We start from the raw sequence: 23,327 nt of genomic DNA on the forward strand, positions 1-23,327 counted from the left end.
TTGCTTTCCTTAGCAGTGCAACAGTATTGTCGGATGAGTTGTCGTACCAAGCTCGTATCACTATTCATTGTACGTGTAGTCATTTTTCATATTCTTTGTGCCACTCTTTATTTACAAGTAACTCTCATCATTCCTCTCCCTCCCTCCCTCCCTCTCTCTCCTCACCAAAGCGGAAATATAGGTAGAGGTAGTGGACAAGATCAAAGCGTCATAGAGGGAGTAAGACCCATTCGAGGTCCTCCATCGGAAGACTCTCCAAACATAAATTATTAAAAGTATTTTTCTTAGATCTATTCGCATTTTATGAAACTATGGTGCAATTTAGTTTAAGGGAAAATGCTTTTTGTAATAATTTATGAAAAGCATGGCAATGGCTAATTTACTTTTTGCGGGTATTACAATGATTAATTTTGTTAAACTGGATGTTAGTATTTCAGCGAGGTATCCTTGGTGTGTGTAAATTTTGTCTGAACCTTTTTATGTGAACATGTTATGTGTGCACATTTTCGTTGAACTCCTAATGCCAGACTATTTAATTAACACGATTCCAAAGACACCGGAATAAAAAAGAAAATGGGATTACAATGTCATGCCATATTGAACACTACAATATTTGCACGACCTTTAGCGTATAATAAAACCATATAATTATTTCTAAAATGTTGTATTGGATGCAACTTTTTCTTTGCAATATATTGAAAATGTATCCTTAGGAAAGATTTGATCGAAAAAGAAATAAAATGAGAAATCCATAAGGATTAGATTCCTATAAATCAGTTGAATTAAAAAAGACCCAAATTGCTGGAAATTCAATAGAATAGTGTTTTTTTTAGTGAATACTGGTTATAACATGAAACTCTGTTGGTTTTGCAATGATATCACTTGATTTCAATGCAATCTCATTGAACCGTTTAACGTCCAATATAACTTATAGAAGTTATAGCTAATTAAATGTGAATAATATTTATAAACTTATGTGAGTATTGTAATGAAACTAACTGGGTTTGACAAAATTTCATGTCAGATTCACTGTATATGAGAAATTTCGAGAGAATCTTACATGGAAAATATTTGAAACTTTTGACATATCCAAAGACTATTGTGAAACTTAACCACCAAATCTATCTTGAACGATTTGAGTTTTGTGAATTTTCTTGTAACAAAGGAGAATTGTTTGAAAGTTTTATTTTTTTAATGAAAAAAGGGAGAAATTACAGAATATAGAGGATTATAGGGTTAGACAAATATACACCCAAAGCTTAAAGCATTTTTACCAGCGCACTGTGGATCCAACGGCTCAGGGCAGACGGGACCAGCGTTAGCATCAAATCTGAACCGCGCCTTTCCAATCCCCGGATCCAGTTTAGCTTTCTGCGCAACTTCTCCCTAGTCCCAACCCAGCCGCAGCTCAGGGCGGCAATCCGTCGAGCACCTGCCGCACGCGCTCCACTCCGCTGCTCCCCGCGGCCGCCACCATCCATGGCGTCCGCCGCGAGGGCTCTGGGAGCTCTCCTCCACAGGGCATCATCTCTGTCCTCTTCTGCCTCCGCTCTCAGGAGCGCCTCCCTTCTACACAGTAACCTTCGCTTTGCTCCCCGCGTCCGATCCAGTTCTCTTGAATCTTGATGTATCGGAGAGTTTTTGTCTTCCTGACTGTGTTTCTGGGTGTCATTAGGGAATGGCTCTGCTACTGGCGCCAGCTTGTTCCAGGGGCACGTGGCTAGGCGAAGGATTTGGACGTTCCAGCCGCTCTGTATGGGGCGGCGTTCCTGCAAGATCGCCGGGAGGAAGGTGATCTGTTCTTCGCATTATCTCTTACATCTTGTCGCAGTAGTTCAGATTCAGGGCAAGTCGTTGGGCAGGTTTTGGCTGCCTCTGGCTTATGTGCAAGTGCATAAACTGTTTGCGACCGTGCTGTACTCTAAAAAAGAATGCTATCTTTCAGTTGTCCTGACTGAGCTCTGATGCTAATTTTTCAAGTGCATTGCACAAGGACATATGTTAACATGATTAACATGGACGATATTCCTTGCTTGCTAAATGTAGTTATCTTTGGCCTCTTAATGCACATTCTTACACCAGCTCTTTCTTTGGCTCAGGGTGCCCAGAATTTGAAAAAGATGAAGCGCAACAGCAAAATTGGAAAAGAAATCGTTGCTGCGTAGGTGTTGCGGGCCCTGTGAGCTTGTATTTCCTACAAATGTGTCTTTGCCAGCTTTGTATTTTATAGATCCAATAACTTGTGGTATCTGGGTTTAATGCAACATAATGTACGCCCTCATCTAGTATCATAATGTGTTTTACTTGTATATGTCGGTATATAGACATTATGTGCTGCGAGTGGTCATTACCTCCCCATTACTTATAATACTGAAGAATGTCGCTTGTTCATTAAAGACATGTGTTCATATTCGTTTGACCCTAAAATCTTAAAAATATATTTGAAATGGAATGGTAAGATCAAGCACCGTGATATATTTTAGCTAATATGACTCCTTGTATATTCATATGGATATCTTGCAGCATTAAAAAGGGTGGCCCAAGTCCTTCATCCAACACAGCTTTAGCGGCGATACTAGAGAAAGTAAGAGAGCTGGATGTCCCCAAGGAAGTTGTTGAGCGTAACATCAAAAGAGCTTCAGAAAAGGGCCAGGATACTTACATAGAAAAGGTTTATGAGGTATGATTCTCTGTCACTAGTTTAATGTGATACCTTGACATTATGTTCTCATTTGGTAGTATGATATATGATGTTGGCGGGGAATACTATTTTTACATGTGAAAAGTTAATTGCTGGGTGCAGATCTAAGTTAGAATTGTGTTCAGGAGTTAATAAGTACGCACATCATTTTGTTTTGTAAAAAATTAAGTGCATGAAGCATTTCAACAGGTCTATGGTTTTGGTGGAGTAAGTATGGTCGTTGAGGTCCTTACAGACAAAATTACAAGATCTATTGCGGATATTAGAAATGTTGTAAAGGACTGTGGAGCAAAATTGGCTGATCCCGGGTCTGTTACATTCAGATTCCGACAAGCTCGCGTGGTTAACATAAAAGTTACAGATGCCGATAAGGACCAACTACTCTCTGTTGCTTTGGATGCTGGTGCAGATGATGTTATTGAACCAAATTTTGATGGTGATGATGAAGACTCTGAAGAGGATGTTATAGAAAGGTACCCAACTGATATCAATCGAAAATGTAAAGTTCTGACTCATTGAATTTGATCTTCATTTCCATAGTATCTTACAACTGGTAAATGAACACAAGTTGGATGTTGTCTGCTGTCATAACTTTCATAAATCACTGAGTACAGATAAGTTATGTTTAAACTCAGAGAACTGCATGCGATATTACTGGTGCTTTACTTTCTAGTTTCACGGCTTTCAGCCACAAATGTCTCTTCAGAGATTGCTCTGACAATTGCTCCCTCTCCCAGGTTTTACAAGATAGTTACTACATCAGAAAACTACCCTGTTGTGCTATCAAAGCTACAAGAGGAAGGAATAAAGTTTGAAACGGATAATGGTTATGAACTTCTGCCTCTCAATCCAGTTGAGGTATTTGTTTTTTCTTTTATTGTGGCCTAGTCAGTACGAGTTCAAAATTAATGAATTAATGCTAGCACATTTTTTTTCCTTTTTTTACCGCGTGTTTCTCCAGAAACCTTAATTTTACATCCATGTTTTCAAGCAAGTAACTCATAGATCGCTAGAGTTTGCTAGTTTATTTATATGTGCTGCCAACTTCCAAATGGTGCAGCTGCTCATTGTTTCATTTGTGTAAGTTGGATTATGTTGGGGTTAAGATCAGATAACTTATGTAGGAAACAGAACTACTGCATCTTCACGATTTGTTCCAATTTGTTCGCGCACTAGATTTATCTTATCACCCAGTCAAGTTTCACTATGGCACCTGGAGTGAGATAAAACATGTCACATAGCAGCTCATAGAACAGTGCATCATGCTAGCTTCATATATTTGGAAATTCTGTCAGTACCCATTTCCACATTGTTGTCGCAGGTAGATGACGAGGCCATGGATCTAAACAAGGACCTTGTATTGAAGTTGCTTGAACTCGATGATGTCGACGCTGTGTACACGGACCAAAAGTGAATGTCGGTTCTGAACTGCAGGCTGTCAACTCTCAAGACTCTGCCCGGCATCTCATAAACTTTACCTTACATTCCAACATTCAGTGCCCAGAGTTCTCTCCACTGACAATGCTAGATGCATATTGGCAATGTGGTCGTAAGCGATACAAATAAACAACACTGACATAATGTATGGGTATTGACGATGATTGTAATGAAGAGGTTTTTGGGGCTTTTAAATTCGCTGATGATGAGCTCTTCACTCCTTTGATGGGGGCACATTTGGAATGGAAGTGCGCTGGGAAGCAGAAAACATTGGCATTCTGTCATCTCATACTCAGAACTTTACCTTACATTTCTTGTCGAGTAAAATGCACTCTAAACACTAATCCTAAACCCGTAAATTTATAAGGGACACGTTTTTTTTAAAAAGGGCTTCACGACAAATTTGATCGCCGAGATTCGCACAGGTCACCTCGCTGCCATGAGTAGCGGTGAGAATGAAACCTCGAGGTGCTCAAGCTTAACTGGCATCGAATTTCTGGACTCATGTATAGAGAAAAACTACATCTATCGCAACATGCATGTGTGATGTGTCCATGCAGACACTACCCGTCTTTGTGCAAGCTAACACGATAAGCTGATAAGGAGTGTCCCAACAAATGGGGAGAGAATCATAATTCAGCAGTCAAAAATTCTCATCAGCACTCTGGCTGGTTCCGCCAGTGGGTCAAATTCCGAGCACAACAATGCAGATATCTCTAATCTAGTTCTGTAGTATTCTGGTTCTTTTGAGCTTAGTGCAGTTGAGCTACAATATCAAGTTTCAAGTAAATGGAACACGTTTTCTCTTCATTGCCATGGGTTCTTTCGGCCTGCTGCAGGCGTGGAACTTGATTTGGAACCCTGCAGGTAAAATCAAAATCATAAGATGCGTGTAGGATTGGGCTAAGGCATAGGTGTGAAAACTAGTAGGTTGGCAGACTTACAGATTTCAACTTCCTCAACTTGGCTCGGACCCTGTTCTTTTGAGGTTTCAGTTTATAAATGCGGACCATCCAGTGGTGAGTCGTGAACACCTTCATTCAGCACCGTGATACGTAAGCACAAAAAGCAAATGATGGAAAAAAAAAAGGCCAAAACCAACTTTAGCTAATGGTTAGGAGAGTAATATCGCAATACCTCCTCAAAATGTGTTAGCTTGAAATGCTTCTTTCCTATTTCATATCCTCTTACTCTATCGAAGCCTTTCCCATCAGTCTCAACAAACCTGAGGGGAACAAAGGTAAGCAAATGTCAAAAGAGCATGCATGGTGAAGTCAACTGAACTTATGCTGCTGAATTCTATGAGCCATACCTGTAATAGCAAAGCTTGTACATGAGGCAATTCAACATAGTTGGGGTTGCTTGAGCATCGACACGGTACTGGCCATCTCTCTACCAAATACATAGCACAACACAAATCAGAAAAGGCATGCCATACGCTATGTTGAATATGTTTCAACATTGCTTTACTCCTTACTGCTAACAAAATTATGTGTAGGGCACGAAAGAAATTCAGTACTCACGAGATAATCCGGTTCCTTGATGTGAGGGAATTCACCACCTCCTATGCGAACCATCCAAAGGAACTTATTGATATCATCACTAGGGTAGCCAACCAGCCCTGTAAAAGAAAATTTCACATGTCAAGAGATTGCTGGTTTCAGGCATGCCCTTCCTTTTTTTTTTTCAAGTCCATAAAGAACCAACCTCCAAACACAACAAGCACATATTTGACATCTAGAGAATCAAAAATCTCCCACGCTGCTTTTTCTGGGGATGACATCGCTGTACCAACTGTTGCTATGTGAGTGTTGTTCCAGGTATTGTTGTCTACAATCACAGTCCTGTTGGCCATAGCAGTTGTTTGATAACCATAGTCCCACCAGGATGCAACCTATAGCAGAGCATCTTGCTGTAAGAACAGAAAAACAGTACACATAACGATAAAACCCAAGGGGTTGATCATACCTTGTCATCAACATCTGTGTTATGGCTAAGCCATGCGTAAGCTTCACGGAAATCATCAAAAACATGCAATCCCTCACGCGAACGAGATGTCAACACAATTGAAGGTGCAGAGTATGCTTCAGCTGCAGCCCAAACACAATGGACCTGCAAAAGTGGCATTGGTTAATCCATCTCTCTATCTATAAAGAGAAAATTTTCTGGTACGACTAAGGGCAGTGAACTTACCACGTAGAAACCACCTAATATAATCAGTAACAAAGTGCCTATAACAGATGCTTCCAAAGGCAGAACAGAAAGTCTTTTTTCCTTCTTAGACTTGGCAGGAACACTTTCTGTCACTTCTTTTTCCTTCCTCCGGTTCTTCTTTGATGATTTTTCCTTTGGGGCTGCTTCGGATTTTTCAGTCTTATTTTCACCTTTTGATGAATTTGTATTAACCGTGCTAGCACTAGTAGCCTCTGTGCTCCCTGACTTCAGTTTCACAATAAACAAGTTGTCAATAAGTTGTTTAAGAAGAAACTTAGTGATTCAATTCAGACAGGACACAAATTGGAGGGAATGAAGCAACCATACAATAGCAGAGCCATCATCAAATAATTTTGATAGCTGAAATTTCATTGATCGTGTGAGGACATCAAAAGCTGAGGAGAGAGCAATCCCAGATAGAATGCAAGCAGCAGGAGCAAGGACAAGCATAAGTCGAACCTAACAGAAAATGAACATAACGAGAAGTTAATACATAAGCATTGAAAAACATAGGACTAAATGATTTATGTACCACATATACTTACCATCACTCCAGAAAAATAGACCGCAGTGACCAAGTACAAGACCATGAATGAGCTTGCATCGGATAAAGGCAAGAAGCATGACTGTGGATCATGTCAAAAAGCGAGTGGTTAGAAATTAGACTGGTGCTAAATCACCTCCAATTCAAAAGGTGCATTGCTTACAATTATCCCGGCAGGAACCAAGAAGGCCAAAACATTGATATCCATGAAATAAGAGGGCCAGGTAGGGGGTTGATGTTCACTGACACTGGCAATGATGGGAATATACTTGCTTGCATAGGTTCTGTAAGAAAAGCAATATCTTTTAGCACAAAAAAGAACCAGAGCAAATGGACTCTAATAGAACAGTATAAACAAAGCAAAATGCACATAACAAAGATGTAAACTATACTAATTAGTGAGAAACTGCATTTCATTGAGCATCAAATGTAATTCTTGTAAACGACTAAAAAACCTAATTAGTGAGTAGCTGATTAAAAATGTTTAGCAGTTCCCCCAAACAGTTCATTCAACTGAAACAGCAAGATAACTAAAGTTTTGTTTGATAAGATGCATAAGAACTTACGGGTCAAGTAGACTCAAACTGCGCCCGCTCCAGCCTTTTGTTGGGCTAGATGCCACCAATGCTACAAGTATAGCTACCACAGCGAAACAAACAGCCCTGTAGGAAGGCACTCTCGGTTAACATATGGTGACTGAGATGCCACCAGTTCAACAAAAACAAATGTTTATATTTTTGGGATATTGTTTGGTAGTTTTAAAATATGAACACCTATCTAGGTTTCAATAGTTCCTTATGCCTTCTAGCTGATAGATAAGGTCAGAAACTTACATGCCAACAGTTATAACAAGAGTCATAGCCATTTTGTACAGCCTGGGAGTCAAAAGTCCTTTGATGTAAGAAACAAAGGCAACCACATGAAGGATTATAAACACCTGCAATACAAGTGTACTGTTATCAATGAAATCAAGAGTGCACTTATTGCATTTTCTTCACATCTATCAATTATTGTGAAGTTAAGAGAGGGGGGTGGAGACTTTCTTTGAATAGGCTAGCATGGTCTTGCCTTCTTAGTTGTGTTTGATTCATAGATAGGAAAAGCATAGGATTGAGATGCCATGGCTAGTTGAATCCTCTAGGAAGGTGAGTTGTGTTTGATTGTGCCAAAGGAATTTTTCCATGAGGTATGACCTAATGTTTTATTCCTACAGAATTTGCACTACAAGATTCCTATAGGATTAGTTCCTATAGGATATGTTCCTATGAATCAAACAACTAGTGTAGGAAAAAATCCCATAGGATCTACATCCTACACAAATCCTATGAATCAAAGAAGCCTCATCTTTTATTGATTCAATACCTCCTTAGTCTGTGCACGCAATGCAGTTGCACAAATATTGTGAATAGAGTAGGTATTCATTATACACTGATGTCGGGAATGGGGTTTATTATGTATGGCCTCGCTATTGCCATTGATGGGTCACTTTACTGGGATTTTGGAGATGGAGACCGAGGTACAGTACCTCAGCTAGTTACAAAGACAGGAAGAGGCAAGATGGTTGTGCTCCTGTTATCAGTTTCAAGGAAAACTGTGATTGCTACACGCCAGAATTATGCATTATAAATGGCTTTTCATGTTAGTTTGTAGTGTTTCCGGACTGTTGGTCCAATCAAGAGATGGCTTAATTAACTTACAGGAAGTACTCCCTCCGATTCGTATTCACGCTAATATAGATGTATCTAGACACATTTTAGTTGTAGATACATCCATTTTAGCATCAAGTAATATGGATCGGAGGGAGTAGCATTAACTTGATCTAGCCTTTTATTGTGCATTTTTACAGATGGACTAAAAAAAAGTTAATGCATCTTTTCATTAGGTCCTAAAGAATCGACATCCAGTGAACACATTTCGTGACTGTAACTGATGTTGTTTTTGCAACACGTATAAAATTCAACAATTCAAGAAACTTCATTAAGACCAGTTTCAAGAAAACTGAAAGAGTGAATCAGTTAATATTTTTTGCTGAACAGAGGAAATCGCAAGGAAGAGAAGGCATGCATAAGAACGTGAATGTAGGTACCAGAAAGGATGCAAAGTGCTCAGATGTCAATACTGCATTAAAACCAACCACAGGTACCAAGGCTGCGAGAAGTGTTCCCAATATAACCTGCAATAAGATTAGTTAATCAAGTAAGATAATTTTCTAACAAATGGTACTAGCAACATGTTCAATTGATATACGTTTATTTTCTTTGCTAGAGCACAATTGTATGCACTTACAAGGGGTGCATATGCAATGTAAATTCGCGAAGAATAACGACCGGTTACAATGCACAAGAGCACGTGCATGGGAATAAGATTTATGATGAATGTGTAGCCTCCCCAAGAACAGACCTGGAAAAATCTAGTACATGATTATATATTCATTTTGAAACAACAGATCAAAATCAACAAGCTTACCATGTAGAAATATGAGAGAGCGTTGAGCGTTGCATAAAAGAGTGATCCTGTATTCAGTGTCTGCATATTATTACAAACAAGTGAGTACATAATGCTATGTTAACAAGAAGCCAACTGAAGAAGCATTAGGTTACCATTACCTTTACATACAGATAAAATGTGAACACCAAGGCAAATATTGCTACAGCTTCATTATCATAGCTGCCTGCAACTGATCTTGAGATATACGAAGGGACCTGTAACAATGTCAAGAGAGGATGTAATTTTGATCAATGAATAATGATAGATAAGATTACATTCGTAGGTAATGTAGCATTCTAAGAAACATAAAAAATTGGACGTCTTGGTTTTGTCTAAATCTGTGCCGCATTCAGGGCAAAAGAAGGATCCTGAAACAGTTCTACAGATTGTGAACTTGAAATAATAGAGGACCTCGGCCAGGGTTCTTCTTAGTGGCAATGACACCACATAGTCAGTCAGTAACTTCCAGCGATTTTATAAATACTGGTTTGGCATAGCACAATCAATAAGTACTAACAGTATGAACTTCCTAGGACAGGTAAAGCTGAAACTACCTAATGATGCTCTAGCTTCATCAACAAGTATCCATATTTCCACTTCCACCATGACATCAGAACTCAAGAAAAATCGATAGTGAAATTTACCATTCCCAGAATCGCTGCTGCCATCAATCCAGCTCCAGTGCCCTTTGCTTCCTATAGAAAAAGCTACAGTAGTGAGCACAGAACTTCCGGATGAATGACTACTGCGAGATTGTATGCTTATGTTAAAAAGCAACCTTCGTCAATAGGTAAGTAGCCCAGGAAGCGAATGCTGAGAAAATTGGAGCTGTGAACACGCATACGGTCTCCACTGACAATGGGATGTTAAGAGCGTTGACCAACCTAGTAGACCAAATCAAATATTTCAGGCACATCTCAGTCATTAGAAGGAGCAAGAGAGTGTGTTTCTATGATAACATACCACCAAATGCTTCCAGCTGTCAAAGTCAGCCCAGGATACACGGTGCCACCAATCACACGGCCCAGGGGATACCTAAAACAGAAGCAGCAGAAGAAAATTCAGCCATCAGCTATATATTTGCAGTGCATCGTGCATGTTCCACTTCACAAATAACTTGCACAGTACATTGCTAAATGATTTATCTGTGTATAAGACTCTTACCATGTCCTATCATCAAACCAGTTCCAGAACTCGTAGATTCCATTCTTCGACAGAAACTGCACAGGTAGGGGAAATTTAGAACAGATAGAGGTTATAGCTGCCTCACGCCAGCCTTCATTATGTTCCACTGTAACTACTTGCTTGCTCTATACTTCCACTAAACATCCATAGAGTAAACGGAATCAACCAGACACACAGTGGTCAATTTCCAAAACCCAGAACCCTCCGACAGCAGCGCTCAGATTCACAGGCCAAAAGTACGGGAACATTGCAGTACCCTGTGATGTTGAGAGCTCAACTGCACATGCTCCAGAACAAGAAAAGAAAGAAAATTTAACCGAGCAATCGAACCTGGGTGACGCGGTAGTTGAAGTAGGGGTCGAACTCGTGGATCACGCTCTCGTACTTGATCACCTGCGGCACCGAAACAACGGAGACGAGTAAGATAAAACACGATTCCGGGAGCGGTGTTCGGAGGCGGAACTGGATCTGGGGGCGCGGGGCGTGGATCAGATCTTACGGAGAAGAGGCGGATCGAGAAGGCGAGGACGCCGATGAGGATGAGGGTGAAGGCGCACAGCACGCCGCCGAAGGCGTTGCGGAGGCGGCCGGGGGCGGCGGCGGGCGCTGCCGCCGCGTCGGCCTCGGTCTCTGCCATTGTGTGTGCGGAGGTGGGGTGGAGAGGACGGAGAAATCTCAGCAGGCGGAGACGAAGACCCTCGCGATCGCGGAACCCACTCGAGCCGAGTCCAGTGTCTGGGATTTATTGCACTTTTGTGGATAGCACCCTGGGAGAGAATAATATTCGTGGCAACGTAACTCCTACAAAATGCTACTGTAATAAATTGAAAGAAAGCTGGGTATGTCATTCGGCCTAATCCTCAGTATTTGCTTAAGGATAAGATAATGATCACAGTTAGTAAAGCTCAATATTCTCAAGTATGTCTAGATAGTTAATTGTTAATAAATTACATATTAGTTATTTTACGATATATTGTTTGTTTGTTCTTAGGTGGGTGGAGCCAAAGTTTAGTATAAGGCAATAAGCATGACAAATGTACTAATTGTAAGTACATAGTAAACGCATAACCATCTACCTGTTAGGGTGGGGAACTGTTTCTTATCACTTTGGCATTCTCTACCCTATACACTCTGGGGCTATAAATGGCAAAGTAACATATTGTTGATGTTCATAAATTACCAATACAGAATCACAACAGCAGAAATTAGGCAGCATCAATTGCAATCTAATATGAAAATCATCTACTAGCTAGTGTTCTCTCATGTCCTCAAGAACATAATAAACTACTCATAAGTAACAAACATAGGCATGTGGATCAGTGGATGGGCTTAAATAAACATGCAGTTTCAATCAACATAGAGATAAAATATTGGAGCGATTATGGGCTTCGATCTACACCAATTTCATATGGATGATGTTGAAGATGGAGACGGTGCTCTGAGATGATGCTCCCCAGTCTGCCTTGGCATTAATTTTCAAAACAAAAAAAAAAAAACAATTATGCAAAAGTCTCTCACTTTTTGTGTGTATGTATGTCTGGGAATTTTGTAATTATTACAAAAAGGATAAGGTCTAATGTGTAAAGCATACTTCTCGTGCTACAAGATTCACTGTCACTGAAAAAAGGATACCGTGGATGTCTTACCCTCTTCCATCGACTGATGGTACCACTTCGGCACTTCCTTGATCTGTTGACCAAGGAGACGCCTTGTGATTGGCCCGGTGACATATTTCCAAGCAAACTAGCCAATCAGAAGGCAGCAACTCGCTAGCAGTCGACAGCAGGAAAATTCCCTCTCTTTTACTGAAACGAAAAACCCTGCTGTGGATCTAAAAAAAAAAAAACCAAACCCTGCTTTGTAAAAGAAACAAGCAATCCAATCAGACAACGCCATTGCATTAGATCAAGCACGACCAACTAATATCCAATCGTTCGGTTGGCATTACAGAAAATAATACAGATTTCAATTTTCTTATAGCACTTCTATCTAGATCATATAGTAACTACAACAGAGAATATGTAGATTATAATGGAATCCATACTGAGATCTCAGTTTTATGTGAGCTATAGCACATCTCTCATGACTTGCTCATGACTGCACCCACCAGTATACAAAGTACACCAGCCGCCCACACCTTGGCAGATCATAACATAAACATGAAAAATTGCACATTTATAAATGTTACATTGCCAAAGAAAATAAAATTTCACTCTCCAGATTCTCTCAAATTTACTCCCGAACCTTTGGCAACACAGACAACCTCGCCCACTCACGCATCCACCACGAGACGACACTGATAACACAACAAGATGGAACACCGAAAGGAGGTTCCTGATCTGGCAAACTAAATGCCAAATATCAGGTCCATCACGTTCGTTACAATAGATTTTGCTGGAGCGGCAACACTGCCAGTTGCGCGACGCCCTGCATCTCTGACAACGTTTGTGGAAGACTTCGGATCATACGGGCGCGGCAAGGCTCCTAACTGGTTTGATGCACCTGTGCTCTTCAGAGCAAGTGATTTTGAAGGCAGGGAAACCATGAAGCCTCCCTGATTGATTCCAGTGAACCGGTCATCTAGCTGCTGCCGGTGTGTTGGATCAATATGCTTTACTCCAATTATGACGCCGCTGCTTAGCTGGATACCGTTCCTTTGGAGGGCTTTCCGTGCATCGTAGGAGTGCTGCAAGACCAAGAAGATTGTAAAAACAATTGTCAGCTTAAGATGTATAAGGCCAGAGGAATTGGTTATCAGACCAACAATCTAGAAACCTGTCATGTGAGGGATGCAGATAGCGCAATTGAGATGTCAAAGAAAAGAGCTAGGTTGCAGATGTCATAAGCATGTCAAGGGAACCACATCTTCCCATAAGTAAAGAGAAAATATCGGGGGTATTAAATTTAAGGTGGAAACTGGTGAACACCAAATGAAAACTATGTTTCTAATAGATCTGAAAAAAATACAGTATGTTGTGGAGGTGATGTTCTACAAACATGTAAAATTTTGAGTTCAAAATCAAACTCAGCTGGGGGTGTGAAAGAACCCAAATTCAGCAATGAATAGTAACAAACAGTACAACATCCTTATTCATGCATAATTTGTTTTTTTCCTACCTTCCCAGTGAAAATGAGTTTGAACATCAAATTTCACATGAAGCATCCTAGCCTACCATATTTTCTTGAGATTTTTTTGTAACTTTCAAACATGGTTTCCATGGAGTTTATGTTGTAACTTGGTTTCTTTTGGATACTTTTTCTTAAATTATAGGCTGAAGAAACCTATACACTCCCATCATGCATAAACATACAAAGATAGATTATACTAAAGACTTCAACAAGAAAATTATTTCATATGGTGTTACACTTGACCATATGATGCTTAATAACATAGCCAAGTGACCCGGGCTATAACTATGTATGTCATGTTCAAAGGATAACCTAACCGTATACCAAAGCATTAACACATAGGAACCTAACTTGATGTGCATGGTGGCGTAGTTCAGAAAAATTACTGAAACTGCTATAAGAACATGCAACCGTAGGCTAAATCAATCTTACAAGTAATAATATGACAAAAAGGCATCTCTTCTGCAATTGAGTGCAGCCAAACAACATTGGAATTGAACAAGTTGAGAATCATCGATTTCAGGATCATAAGATGATGAACGGGCACGAGCTCATTTCCTAAAGTGAGGAATGGAGACGGTTCAAGTAATAAATCCTTTACAAGTTTATTTATGTAAGTGTCGCTGCTCACTAGCAACTAGCAAGTAAATCGATATTCAGCAATGCAACGTTATGCAATATGATTGTTCCGAAAACTTAAGAAACAAGGATACTGAAAGGAAAAAAACAGAAAAAAAGTAGCGATTGTAGTAATTTGAAGATGACATTACCTGGTATAATATGTGGATCCAATTACCCTCTCTTGGACCAGAGTGATGTCTCAATATAACACCACATTTCTCGAACTCTCGGAGAACGAGGTTGGTATCTCTAAGGGAGAATCTGTTGGGGGAAACAGCAAACATCAAGAAACAAGATTAGCATATGAGGCACCCAAAATTTAGCAAACAAGTGCTAACTGATGACTGCTGCTTTACCGGGCATGGTTTACAAACTTAACCAAACTGAAAGTGCACTCGCAGTATAAAGTCCGAGCTCTAGGATGATTAATAACAAGCTACACAACTAAATGATCATTTTTTTTCTAATGCTCATTGACACACACACAGGAAGCAGGTAGAAGGGCAATAGACCTATCCAAAGCAGCAATTTTGTCGGCTCGTTGCTACATGTCCAACAGGCACCAAGCTGACAGACAAGGTCCAAGGAGGATGATTCCTCCCATCCCTGTGAGCCATTCTTTAGTAACTGGAGCAAGTGGTGGCGAAGCTTCCTACGTGCTAGTAAATTTTCAGACTACTCCAAGAACTGAATCTACCATGTACGCGTGCCTCTGCCACTACAGATGCAGACTAAGCAAGGAATTAAGCATAATCATTTGCTCACCCGAATACAGTGACCCACTCCTCGCCATCTTCCTTCCCCTCGCTGGCCGGCGGCTCCGTCCTAGCGGTGGCCGTGGCCGTCGCGGGGGTCACCGGCGACGGCGCCTCCGCGGCCATGGTCGCGGTGGGAGGCGGGGGCGTACAGGGGCTCGAGGGCGCGGGCAGCGCGAGCATCTCCTTCCGGGGCTCGACGACCCCGTCCATGGGGGAGCCGGGCGCGGAGGCGCGGGAGCGGTCCCATGAGGGCGAGCGGCTGCCGGCGCCGGAGGCGCGGGGGGAGGGGGAGCCGGCGACGGGGAGGAGGTCGGAGGCGGTGGGGTCGGGGGAGAAGTCGGCGGCGGCGAAGCGGTCGTCGAGCGTGAAGAGGGGCGGCGGCGGCGGCGTGGCGGAGGGCGTGGCGCTGGCGGCGCCCGAGGGGGCGAAGCGGGAGCCGGCGCGGTGGGACGGGATGGGGGAGGCCAGGTCCCGGAAGAAGGGGGACTGGCGCGCCGCGCGGCCGCCCCGGCGCGCGGCGGCGGGGGAGCGGGAGGAGGAGGCCATGTGAGGGTTTGGACTGGCCCTGCAGCTGGGAGCGGGGCGGCGGCAGGGCGGGCTGGGTGTCCGTTGCCGACTGCCGAGCGGGATGCCTCCGTCCCCGTTTGGGACTGCTTTTATTGGGCCTCGCCTAACTTGCGAGGCTGGCAACGGGTCTAGTCCAGCCCGAACTCATTCAATTTGTTCCAAAACTTCTATAAATAAAAGTTCCAAAAATAAGTTTCTGAAGTGCAAATTTTGAAGGACATTTGAGCAAACTGAAAATGTCCAGCCAAATTGTGTCGTTCCACACATAATATTCAAGCAGATCGATATGTGTGTGAACCGACGTACTTTCAGTGCATACGCATGCGCCCGCATTGCTGGCTGCTTGCACGGCTAAGAAAAGAATCCGAGGGTATACTTCTATCAAAGTTTACACATTTGGAGAATTGGAATAGAGATGGTAACATAAACACTCCTGGGATCCTGCATGCTTTGCCGATATGTTTTGATGATACTGGAGGGAGATCCCTCTTGGCTCTTGGACACAAGCTGCAAGCAATTGGAGTGTTTGAGGGGAGATCCCTGCTGGAGGTTTCCGCTTGGACACAAGCTGCAAGTAATCCATTACTTGTAGAGTCATGATAACCTACTTCGAATTACAAAATAGGAATACTTGTTCGGTGTCACAAGGAGGCAACATAAAATTAAGGAAAAAGCTGGGGTGCACTAGCATCAACAAATGATAAGAAGGTTGCATGCAGAGCATGGCAATTTTAAATCAAGCACTACAGAATTCGTTCGGCGCAATGACTTTCACTCATCCAGGTTGACGCGAGGAAACAGGTACAGCAAAAAGGCTTCTGGCCTTCAAGTGGGAGCCCCACGAACATAGGGTGCTACCATGCCTGGTGCCACCCTACTATCCAGCATTCTACTCAGGAACATTTTGCAGTTGAACCATGCTTGAATGCTCTGGAGTAGTTGCTCAAAGCAATACTACGATGTGACCTGCAACAATAAGAATATGGTTACAATCAGTTCCTTTTTTGTGAAGCCTCTACCAGGTTTTATTAAGGGTTCTACAATTTAGTCGAAATCCATAAAACCGAAGCCATATATGTTGGGAAAAGAAAAGCTTCAGGAAGAACAGAGAACTGAGACTGACCATGTCCAAGATGCAGCTCACAGTAAGCGCAACATCCCAGTAACTGTGTCTATGTCGGCTTTCCTCCCTGCACCACAACAAGAAGCTATTTGTGATCTGCTATAGTGCCGAATTTATATCTATTACTTATTAGGCTTCATAGGATAGCAGTTAGATCGTTTTATCAGTGGCAAATACTCCATGCTGAACCTGAGGAGCGTATTCTTTTTTACGACCTCTGTTCACTAATATAAGACGTTTTAGCTAGCTTAATTAGCTTGCTAAAATGACTTATATTAGTGAACAGAGGGAGTGCTTAATTAGCACAAGGTAATTGCAAAAAGATCAGATAGTAGAGAGTTCTGTTTGAGAAATTAACCTGGCCCTACTGCAAGAACTGTCTTAGACCCAGCCAATACCTACAGAGATGAGAGAATGGTGATGACCAGGGTAAATGGGATCACAATCATTTGATGTGTAGCTGCCTATTTTATTTTTGATGCAATAGCTGCCACTAGCCATTTGTTATGCATTGAAAGACAGATGCTACAACGCAAAGTACTAAAGAAAAATCAAACCAATGAATTTGAATAATTGCATTACACATTCGAGACGATATGGACATGGTGAAAATTAAGTCATGTTCAAAGTAACTACTACATTATTTCAGTAAGAAAAATTCCATAACAACAACTAACCAAAAATTATTCAGATTACTCCTTATCACTTTGATATGCAGAATTACCACAAGGACTATTCACAATTGGTCTTTACTGTTTGTGAATGCCTGATGAGGGCTTATTTTACACGTCAATAGATCACCGACATGTCCTCAAGTCCCAAAGAATCCCCAGCACAGAAAGAAAACAAAAAATCTGATATTAAGATATGATGAGTCATAGACATACAAACAAACCTGTGTGCGTCCTGCATCTGCAACAACAAAAGTAGGGATACCTCGGTGTTCTGCACTTTCTTTTATCCTGTTCCTGATAATATAGAATGGAAAAAATGCATGCTACATCATAATCCAGCAAGTACTGCTCAACAAAACATACATCCTGAGAGAGATGCATACATGTCCTGTTGGTTCTTGCATGCCAGAACAATCTTAGCTTGTCCGAATTGTTCCCATTGTCTCAAAAGGCCCCGGTTGCTGCAAAGGGATACATCAGATGAATCTTCAACTGTACAAAGCACTAAAGGATGCAAGGTAGGCAAACAGGTTCTTGACAACAGCACCTCTTATCTTGCTAGAGCTTTAGGAGTTTCGTGCATTTCATGGACACTAGGATACTTCTTTGCTTTGGTACAAGAATATGTGACGTGTTCCTGACTGGGAACTGCACTAATTAAAGACCAGAATGTTTTGATTAATCAATCACTTTCCTGGCCACCCCACTTCCTAAATTTGCGTTCCTCACTTTAAAAGCTTTAGCTTGTCTCTACTGCATCACTAGTTTTTTGAAAAGGATTGCTTTCACTGAAAACAAAACCAACAGAAAAAGTAAAGCCTTTCTTAAAGATTGTGCTCTAGAGACTCCTCTGATGGAAGATGGAATACTTATGAGTAGCATAATAATGCAAAGTCAAATTTAACAGTTATCTCCGCAAGATACTTTTGTTTGTGGCCTTGGATGAAAAAATTATGGCACTGACTTCCATGCAGAAATACAGTCAATAAACTGGTGTGGTACTAAAGCAATGAATTGATTTTAACTTCCATCAACATGTACCAGCATTTTTACCAGTGTCATCCCAACCCGACATGTTCCTAAGTAAGCTACAAGTTGGTGGAGAAAACAGTATACATCCTTCAATTAAAACTACCTAATGAAGCAAGATCGGAAACTGCATTAGCACCTTGCCAACAGTTCCGCATAAAGTCCAGTTGCTGCATCTGCAAAGAAAATAAATTGCAAGTATAATTAGTAAAAGCATAAGAGATGTCCACTGTTTTATAAATTTAGTACAGCAAAATTCTTTATCAACTTTAGTACATGGACGTCTCAAAGGGAGAGTTTCTCCAGCTAGAATTTGGTTGTTGTAGAATAGACAAGCAATCAGTTCAATTTGAGCAAAGCGTGACAATCTCCAGGTCAGGATAAGTTGAACAGAAAGAGATGTGTCAATAAAAAAAATGCTGACACCAAGAGTCCAAGAGAGGCAACTTACGGGCACATTGAGACGCTATTTTTCCAGCTCCCATCTTCAGGTCCTGACGCACGACTAGAACCTGCAAACCGCGGTGCCGAAGCTTCAAAACCCAGTTCAAATATAGAATCGTGGGGTTGCAACAGAAAACCAGGAGTGCTAGTAAACACAGTTAGAGCACTCCAGTATCCTTTGCTCCAGCAGAGATGTCAATCTGTGCAGCTGTCCATTTACATTCTCATCTTCCTCCTCACAGGGGGCATCTCTCTTGTTTTTCTTAGCAAAACATAAATGCCCGAGTGGAAACCCTTATAGCTATCCTCATCATTCATGGACTCTAAATTCCCCAAATTCAAATCCGTGCAGGGTGCAGCTCCCAATTGTGCCAGTGGTGAAAACTGGGTCTAGAGCTGTATGCTAAACCATGTCGACGAAATGCAATTTGATAATATGTAGCAAAGCATGGGATTTCAACTACAGTAGTATATCCTCAACTACCAGGTCAAGTATAGAAAACATCTGACAACTCACAAGCCTTCATGATTAAAATCAGTCAATCAACTGTATACTGCGCATGGTTCGTTTCCGACAGAAAATGCGAGATGATAATGTACAGAACCCCGTAATCCAGCTTACCATCTTAAGCTCTTCACCTGGGGCGGCGGACGAACCGCCGGACCGCTTGGAGCCCCGTGACGCCGAGGCAGGCGGGGCCGGGCCGAGGCTGAACCTGGGTCTCCAGGAGGAGGACAGGTCCAGGAGCAGGCCGAGCAGGAACCCGATGGCCAGGCCCGGGAGGAAGTTGGCCGGGCGGATGCCCGCGGCGAGCCACGGCTCCTCGTGCTGCGAGGGGGGTAACAGGGGAGAGGGTTAGGGTTTAGGCGCGGAGTCGCGGGCAGAGGTGGTAGACGGGGGTGGTGGACGGAGACATGGTGGGTGCTGGTGCTTACCTTCCGCCTGCTGCCGCTGCCGTCGGGGTTTCGCCGCGGCGGAGGCGCCATGGATTGGAGGAACGAGTCGCTGTCGTTCGGCGCAGGCGATGAGACGAGTGGAGACTGGAGAAGGCGGGGGCATATGCTGTGAACTAGGCCCAACAGGTGTACTAGTGGACTAAGCAACCTGGACCATCGGATGTAAAATATACAGTCTCCTGATCGGCAAGTGCTACCCACATGTAAATTTTAGACGAAGGCCCTTGTAAATTCCTGGAAAACTGCAACAGGTCACGCACGCACTCGATCTCAATCTCCTGTCCCTTCTAGGAGGCGGCAGCCCTAATCCTAAAAAGCTCCATCGCTCAAGTCCCCAACGGCGGCCGCGCCGCCGCCGCCGCCACCGCCGAACATCCCAACCCATATCCCTACAGATCAAGGCCGAGCTGTCATCAGTGGCGCCCTTCCGAGGGCTGCAGGTGGTCGCCTTCGTGCCCTCGATTGTCTGCTGCTAGCTGACCGTGGCGCTCCTGGAAGGTGCAGATCGTGGTCAAGCCGTCCTCGGTGGCACGGTGGCGCGGTCGTGAAAGTACGGCTCGGGGAATCACTTGATGTGCTCTCATTCCGGCGACATTCGAGGACCGAGTGAATGGAAGGCGATAGCTGCCCACCACCGTCAGCCTGCTGCCTCTGTTCCTACGAGTAAACCAAACGTACCAGCTTTACCAGTGTAAGAGATTAGGTGCAAATTAGTAGAGCTAAAATATCGTATACGTGTTGGAAACTGCAGCTATTGCACTTGCATTTTTCCTGATGCGGATAATTTGATAGTGCACTTGTTTTCTACGAGTTTACTTGTTACCTTTGCGATTTAATTTATTGTCATGTTTTTTTAGAATGTATTAGTGATTGAGCTTCTTCAAATTTTTCTTGTAGCAATGGAATCGGTTAATAGTTTGGTAATGCCAGATTATTTGAGCGATGCAAACTCTGTTGCTGAGATCAACTCCCCAATGCTGAATATTGACACTTCTAGCACACCCAAAAAGAGGAAAACCTTCTCTCGAGATGTGAGTATTACTTTCTTTGATAGTTTTTTTTCTAAAGAGTATACTGCAAAGCTTCTCTCTTCTTCACAAAGCAACAATCACTTGGCGCAAATTGTTCTTTGTTCTTCATAAATAGTTCTATGATTTTCACAACATTCATTTTCAGTTTTTATTGAAATTTCAATTTCGAGTATTGATGTTGGGAGGTCTGGATACTAACTATGATGGTTTTGGGTTTCCTGCAGGGTTTTTTGTTTATCCCTGAATGTACCGAGGAAATGAAGCCAAAAATAGGAATGTTGTTTGAAGAGATTTCGTCCGCGGAGAAGTTTTACAAGCAATATGCTCACCATGTTGGATTTTCTGTCCGCCGTGCGCAACAATTGATAGTGAAGGAAGTACTTCAGTGGAAGCGCTTCAAATGCGCAAGGGAAGGTTACCGGTCAAGCAAAGGTACTGATTACTGCTAGCCCTCACAACAAAAAACGTAAGGTCATCAAATTGACTAGATGTGGATGTGATGCTCAGATGTACGTCAAACGAGATTCTGATGGAAAATATAAGATAGTCTCATTTATTGAGCAGCACAACCATGAACTAGTGTCACCTAGCAAGCAACACTTGATCAGATCAAACCGACAAGTCAATGAAAAGGCAAAGAGAGTATTATATGATTGCCACAAAGCTAGCATAGGCCCTTGCAAAGCATATCGGTTGCTCCATGTTAGTGGTGGAGGATTTGATGGCGTGGGCTGCACAAAGAGAGACTTTCAAAATTATTATAATGACTTCAAAAATAAAATCAAGGACTGCGATGCACAAATGCTAGTGGACCAACTTGGCAGGATGAAGAAACTCAATGCTGCATTCTTCTTTGAATATGAAGTCGATGAACATGGTAAGATGGTGCGCTTGTTCTGGGCGGATGCCACGAGCGAGAAAAACTACCAACATTTTCCCGATGTCCCGTCCTTTGATTCTACATACGAGTACTAACCAAGTACGACATGATTTTTGCACCCTTTACTGGCATCAACCATCACATGCAAAGCGTTTTCTTTGCCGCTGGATTTCTAGCTGATGAGACAATTGAGGAGTACACTTGGATGTTTCAGGCCTTTCTAAGAGCCATGGGAGGGATAGCACCGCGATTAATCATAACGAGATGAGTGTGCTCGTATTGGGGGTGCCATTAGAGCTGTTCTCCCAAAAAGTATTCATAGGTTGTGCATGTGGCACATTCTTCAAAAAGTTCGTGACAAGGTGGAACCTTCTATTGCAGGTGATGAAAAATTCTGGGAGAGGCTTAATAGGTGTGTGTGGCAATCGAAACACCTGCCAAATTTGAGGAGAGGTGGCATGCTCTCATATCCGATTTCAAGTTAGAGGGCAATGTTTGGTTAGCTAAACGGTTTGATCTCCGAAAGTCGTGGATACCAGCGTATTTCATGGACATTCCTTTGGCGGGTATTCTTCGAACCACTTCGAGGTCGGAGAGCGAAAATGCCTTTTTCAAGAGTTTTGTCGGCCGCAAGTTGGCTTACGTTGAGTTTTGGCTGCGGTTTGACACGGCTTTGCAATGTCAAAGGCGAGGAAGAGTTGATAGCCGACAACTCAAGTATACACACAACACCTACTCTTGCTCACAACATGGGAAATAGAAAGGCAAGGTAGTGAGATATTCACGCATGAGGTATTCGCTTTATTTCGAAACAATGAATGCAACCGAGAGAGGATTGCGATATCCAGACCACAACAATTATGGATGGGACAAAAGTATTTGAGGTTAGCGATGCTTGGGGAGTTAGGGAAGTCCGTTTTGACAGCACAACCATGATTGCCAAATGTTCCTGTAAGCTTTTTGAGTCTAAAGGAATTCTCTGTCGGCATATTATACGTGTCTTCAGGGCTTCAAAGATTAATGAGTTGCCAAGCATTTATGTTCTAAGAAGATGGGAGAAAAAGTGCAAAAGGTATTTTTTCCATACACCTGGTATTATTTCTTAGTCTTCTATCTCATTTTTTTCTTATTCTTTTCATAGAGACGCTGTGTATGATGGAGAAGGAAACCTACTCGAAGAAAATGCCACTAGCTCTGCTGAAAGGGCGATAAGGAAGAAGATATCAATCGCCCGAAACATACTGGAAGAAATCATAAGGGATGCTAGAGCATCTGAAGAAGTAGTTGACTTTATTAACACTAGTTTGAGCAACCTTCGATCATCTCTATTACAGAAATTTCAAACTCGTACCACCAACTCGCCATGAAGAACAAGAGACTTTTATTGGGACAAGCATTCCAACTCAAGTTGCCGTCTTGACAGCTAGTGATACCTGTTCAAGAGGCACATGCTCGAGAATAAGGGGACATAGAGATGATGCAAAAAGCGGAGGAGGGAAAAAGAAGAAAAAAGATCCCAACCTGAAAGTCCCACGCCAGTGTGGCC

At 42.4% G+C, this 23,327-nt stretch overlaps 5 protein-coding genes across 5 annotated transcripts; 2 read left to right on the forward strand and 3 right to left on the reverse strand.

The window, feature by feature from the left end:
- Positions 1-1,477: 1,477 nt before the first annotated feature.
- LOC124649041 (probable transcriptional regulatory protein At2g25830) lies at positions 1,478-4,355 on the forward strand. The gene is made up of 7 exons (XM_047188724.1): positions 1,478-1,576; positions 1,676-1,791; positions 2,100-2,161; positions 2,524-2,680; positions 2,891-3,174; positions 3,439-3,559; positions 4,023-4,355. The coding sequence occupies exons 1-7, from the start codon at positions 1,480-1,482 to the stop codon at positions 4,113-4,115; spliced, it is 930 nt and encodes a 309-aa protein (XP_047044680.1). The 5' UTR covers positions 1,478-1,479; the 3' UTR covers positions 4,116-4,355.
- Positions 4,356-4,734: 379 nt separating this feature from the next.
- On the reverse strand, positions 4,735-11,205 carry LOC124706833 (dolichyl-diphosphooligosaccharide--protein glycosyltransferase subunit STT3A-like). The gene is made up of 23 exons (XM_047238501.1): positions 11,068-11,205; positions 10,899-10,961; positions 10,548-10,603; positions 10,347-10,418; positions 10,162-10,267; positions 10,028-10,078; positions 9,503-9,598; positions 9,363-9,422; positions 9,183-9,296; positions 8,983-9,069; positions 7,730-7,833; positions 7,463-7,558; positions 7,060-7,180; positions 6,898-6,978; positions 6,680-6,811; positions 6,332-6,577; positions 6,107-6,250; positions 5,846-6,032; positions 5,662-5,759; positions 5,451-5,530; positions 5,276-5,363; positions 5,083-5,172; positions 4,735-4,999 (listed from the first exon to the last, which is right to left on the reverse strand). The coding sequence occupies exons 1-23, from the start codon at positions 11,203-11,205 to the stop codon at positions 4,946-4,948; spliced, it is 2,364 nt and encodes a 787-aa protein (XP_047094457.1). The 3' UTR covers positions 4,735-4,945.
- A 1,475-nt stretch (positions 11,206-12,680) lies between these two features.
- Positions 12,681-15,622, reverse strand: LOC124706834 (nuclear pore complex protein NUP35-like). Its single transcript, XM_047238502.1, has 3 exons — positions 15,084-15,622; positions 14,468-14,579; positions 12,681-13,254 (listed from the first exon to the last, which is right to left on the reverse strand). The coding sequence occupies exons 1-3, from the start codon at positions 15,620-15,622 to the stop codon at positions 12,916-12,918; spliced, it is 990 nt and encodes a 329-aa protein (XP_047094458.1). The 3' UTR covers positions 12,681-12,915.
- Positions 15,623-16,488: 866 nt separating this feature from the next.
- Positions 16,489-19,900, reverse strand: LOC124648021 (probable peptidyl-tRNA hydrolase 2). Its single transcript, XM_047187853.1, has 9 exons — positions 19,850-19,900; positions 19,536-19,742; positions 18,921-18,981; positions 18,609-18,645; positions 17,824-17,901; positions 17,662-17,734; positions 17,125-17,164; positions 16,767-16,833; positions 16,489-16,609 (listed from the first exon to the last, which is right to left on the reverse strand). The coding sequence occupies exons 1-8, from the start codon at positions 19,898-19,900 to the stop codon at positions 16,784-16,786; spliced, it is 597 nt and encodes a 198-aa protein (XP_047043809.1). The 3' UTR covers positions 16,489-16,609; positions 16,767-16,783.
- An 840-nt stretch (positions 19,901-20,740) lies between these two features.
- Positions 20,741-21,586, forward strand: LOC124706754. The gene is made up of 3 exons (XM_047238423.1): positions 20,741-20,901; positions 21,126-21,333; positions 21,409-21,586. Exons 1-3 carry the CDS (start codon positions 20,770-20,772, stop codon positions 21,429-21,431), a joined length of 363 nt encoding a protein of 120 aa, XP_047094379.1. The 5' UTR covers positions 20,741-20,769; the 3' UTR covers positions 21,432-21,586.
- Positions 21,587-23,327: the final 1,741 nt, after the last annotated feature.

The sequence above is a fragment of the Lolium rigidum genome, chromosome 4, assembly GCF_022539505.1.
Source record: "Lolium rigidum isolate FL_2022 chromosome 4, APGP_CSIRO_Lrig_0.1, whole genome shotgun sequence".
Lineage (NCBI taxonomy): Eukaryota > Viridiplantae > Streptophyta > Magnoliopsida > Poales > Poaceae > Lolium > Lolium rigidum.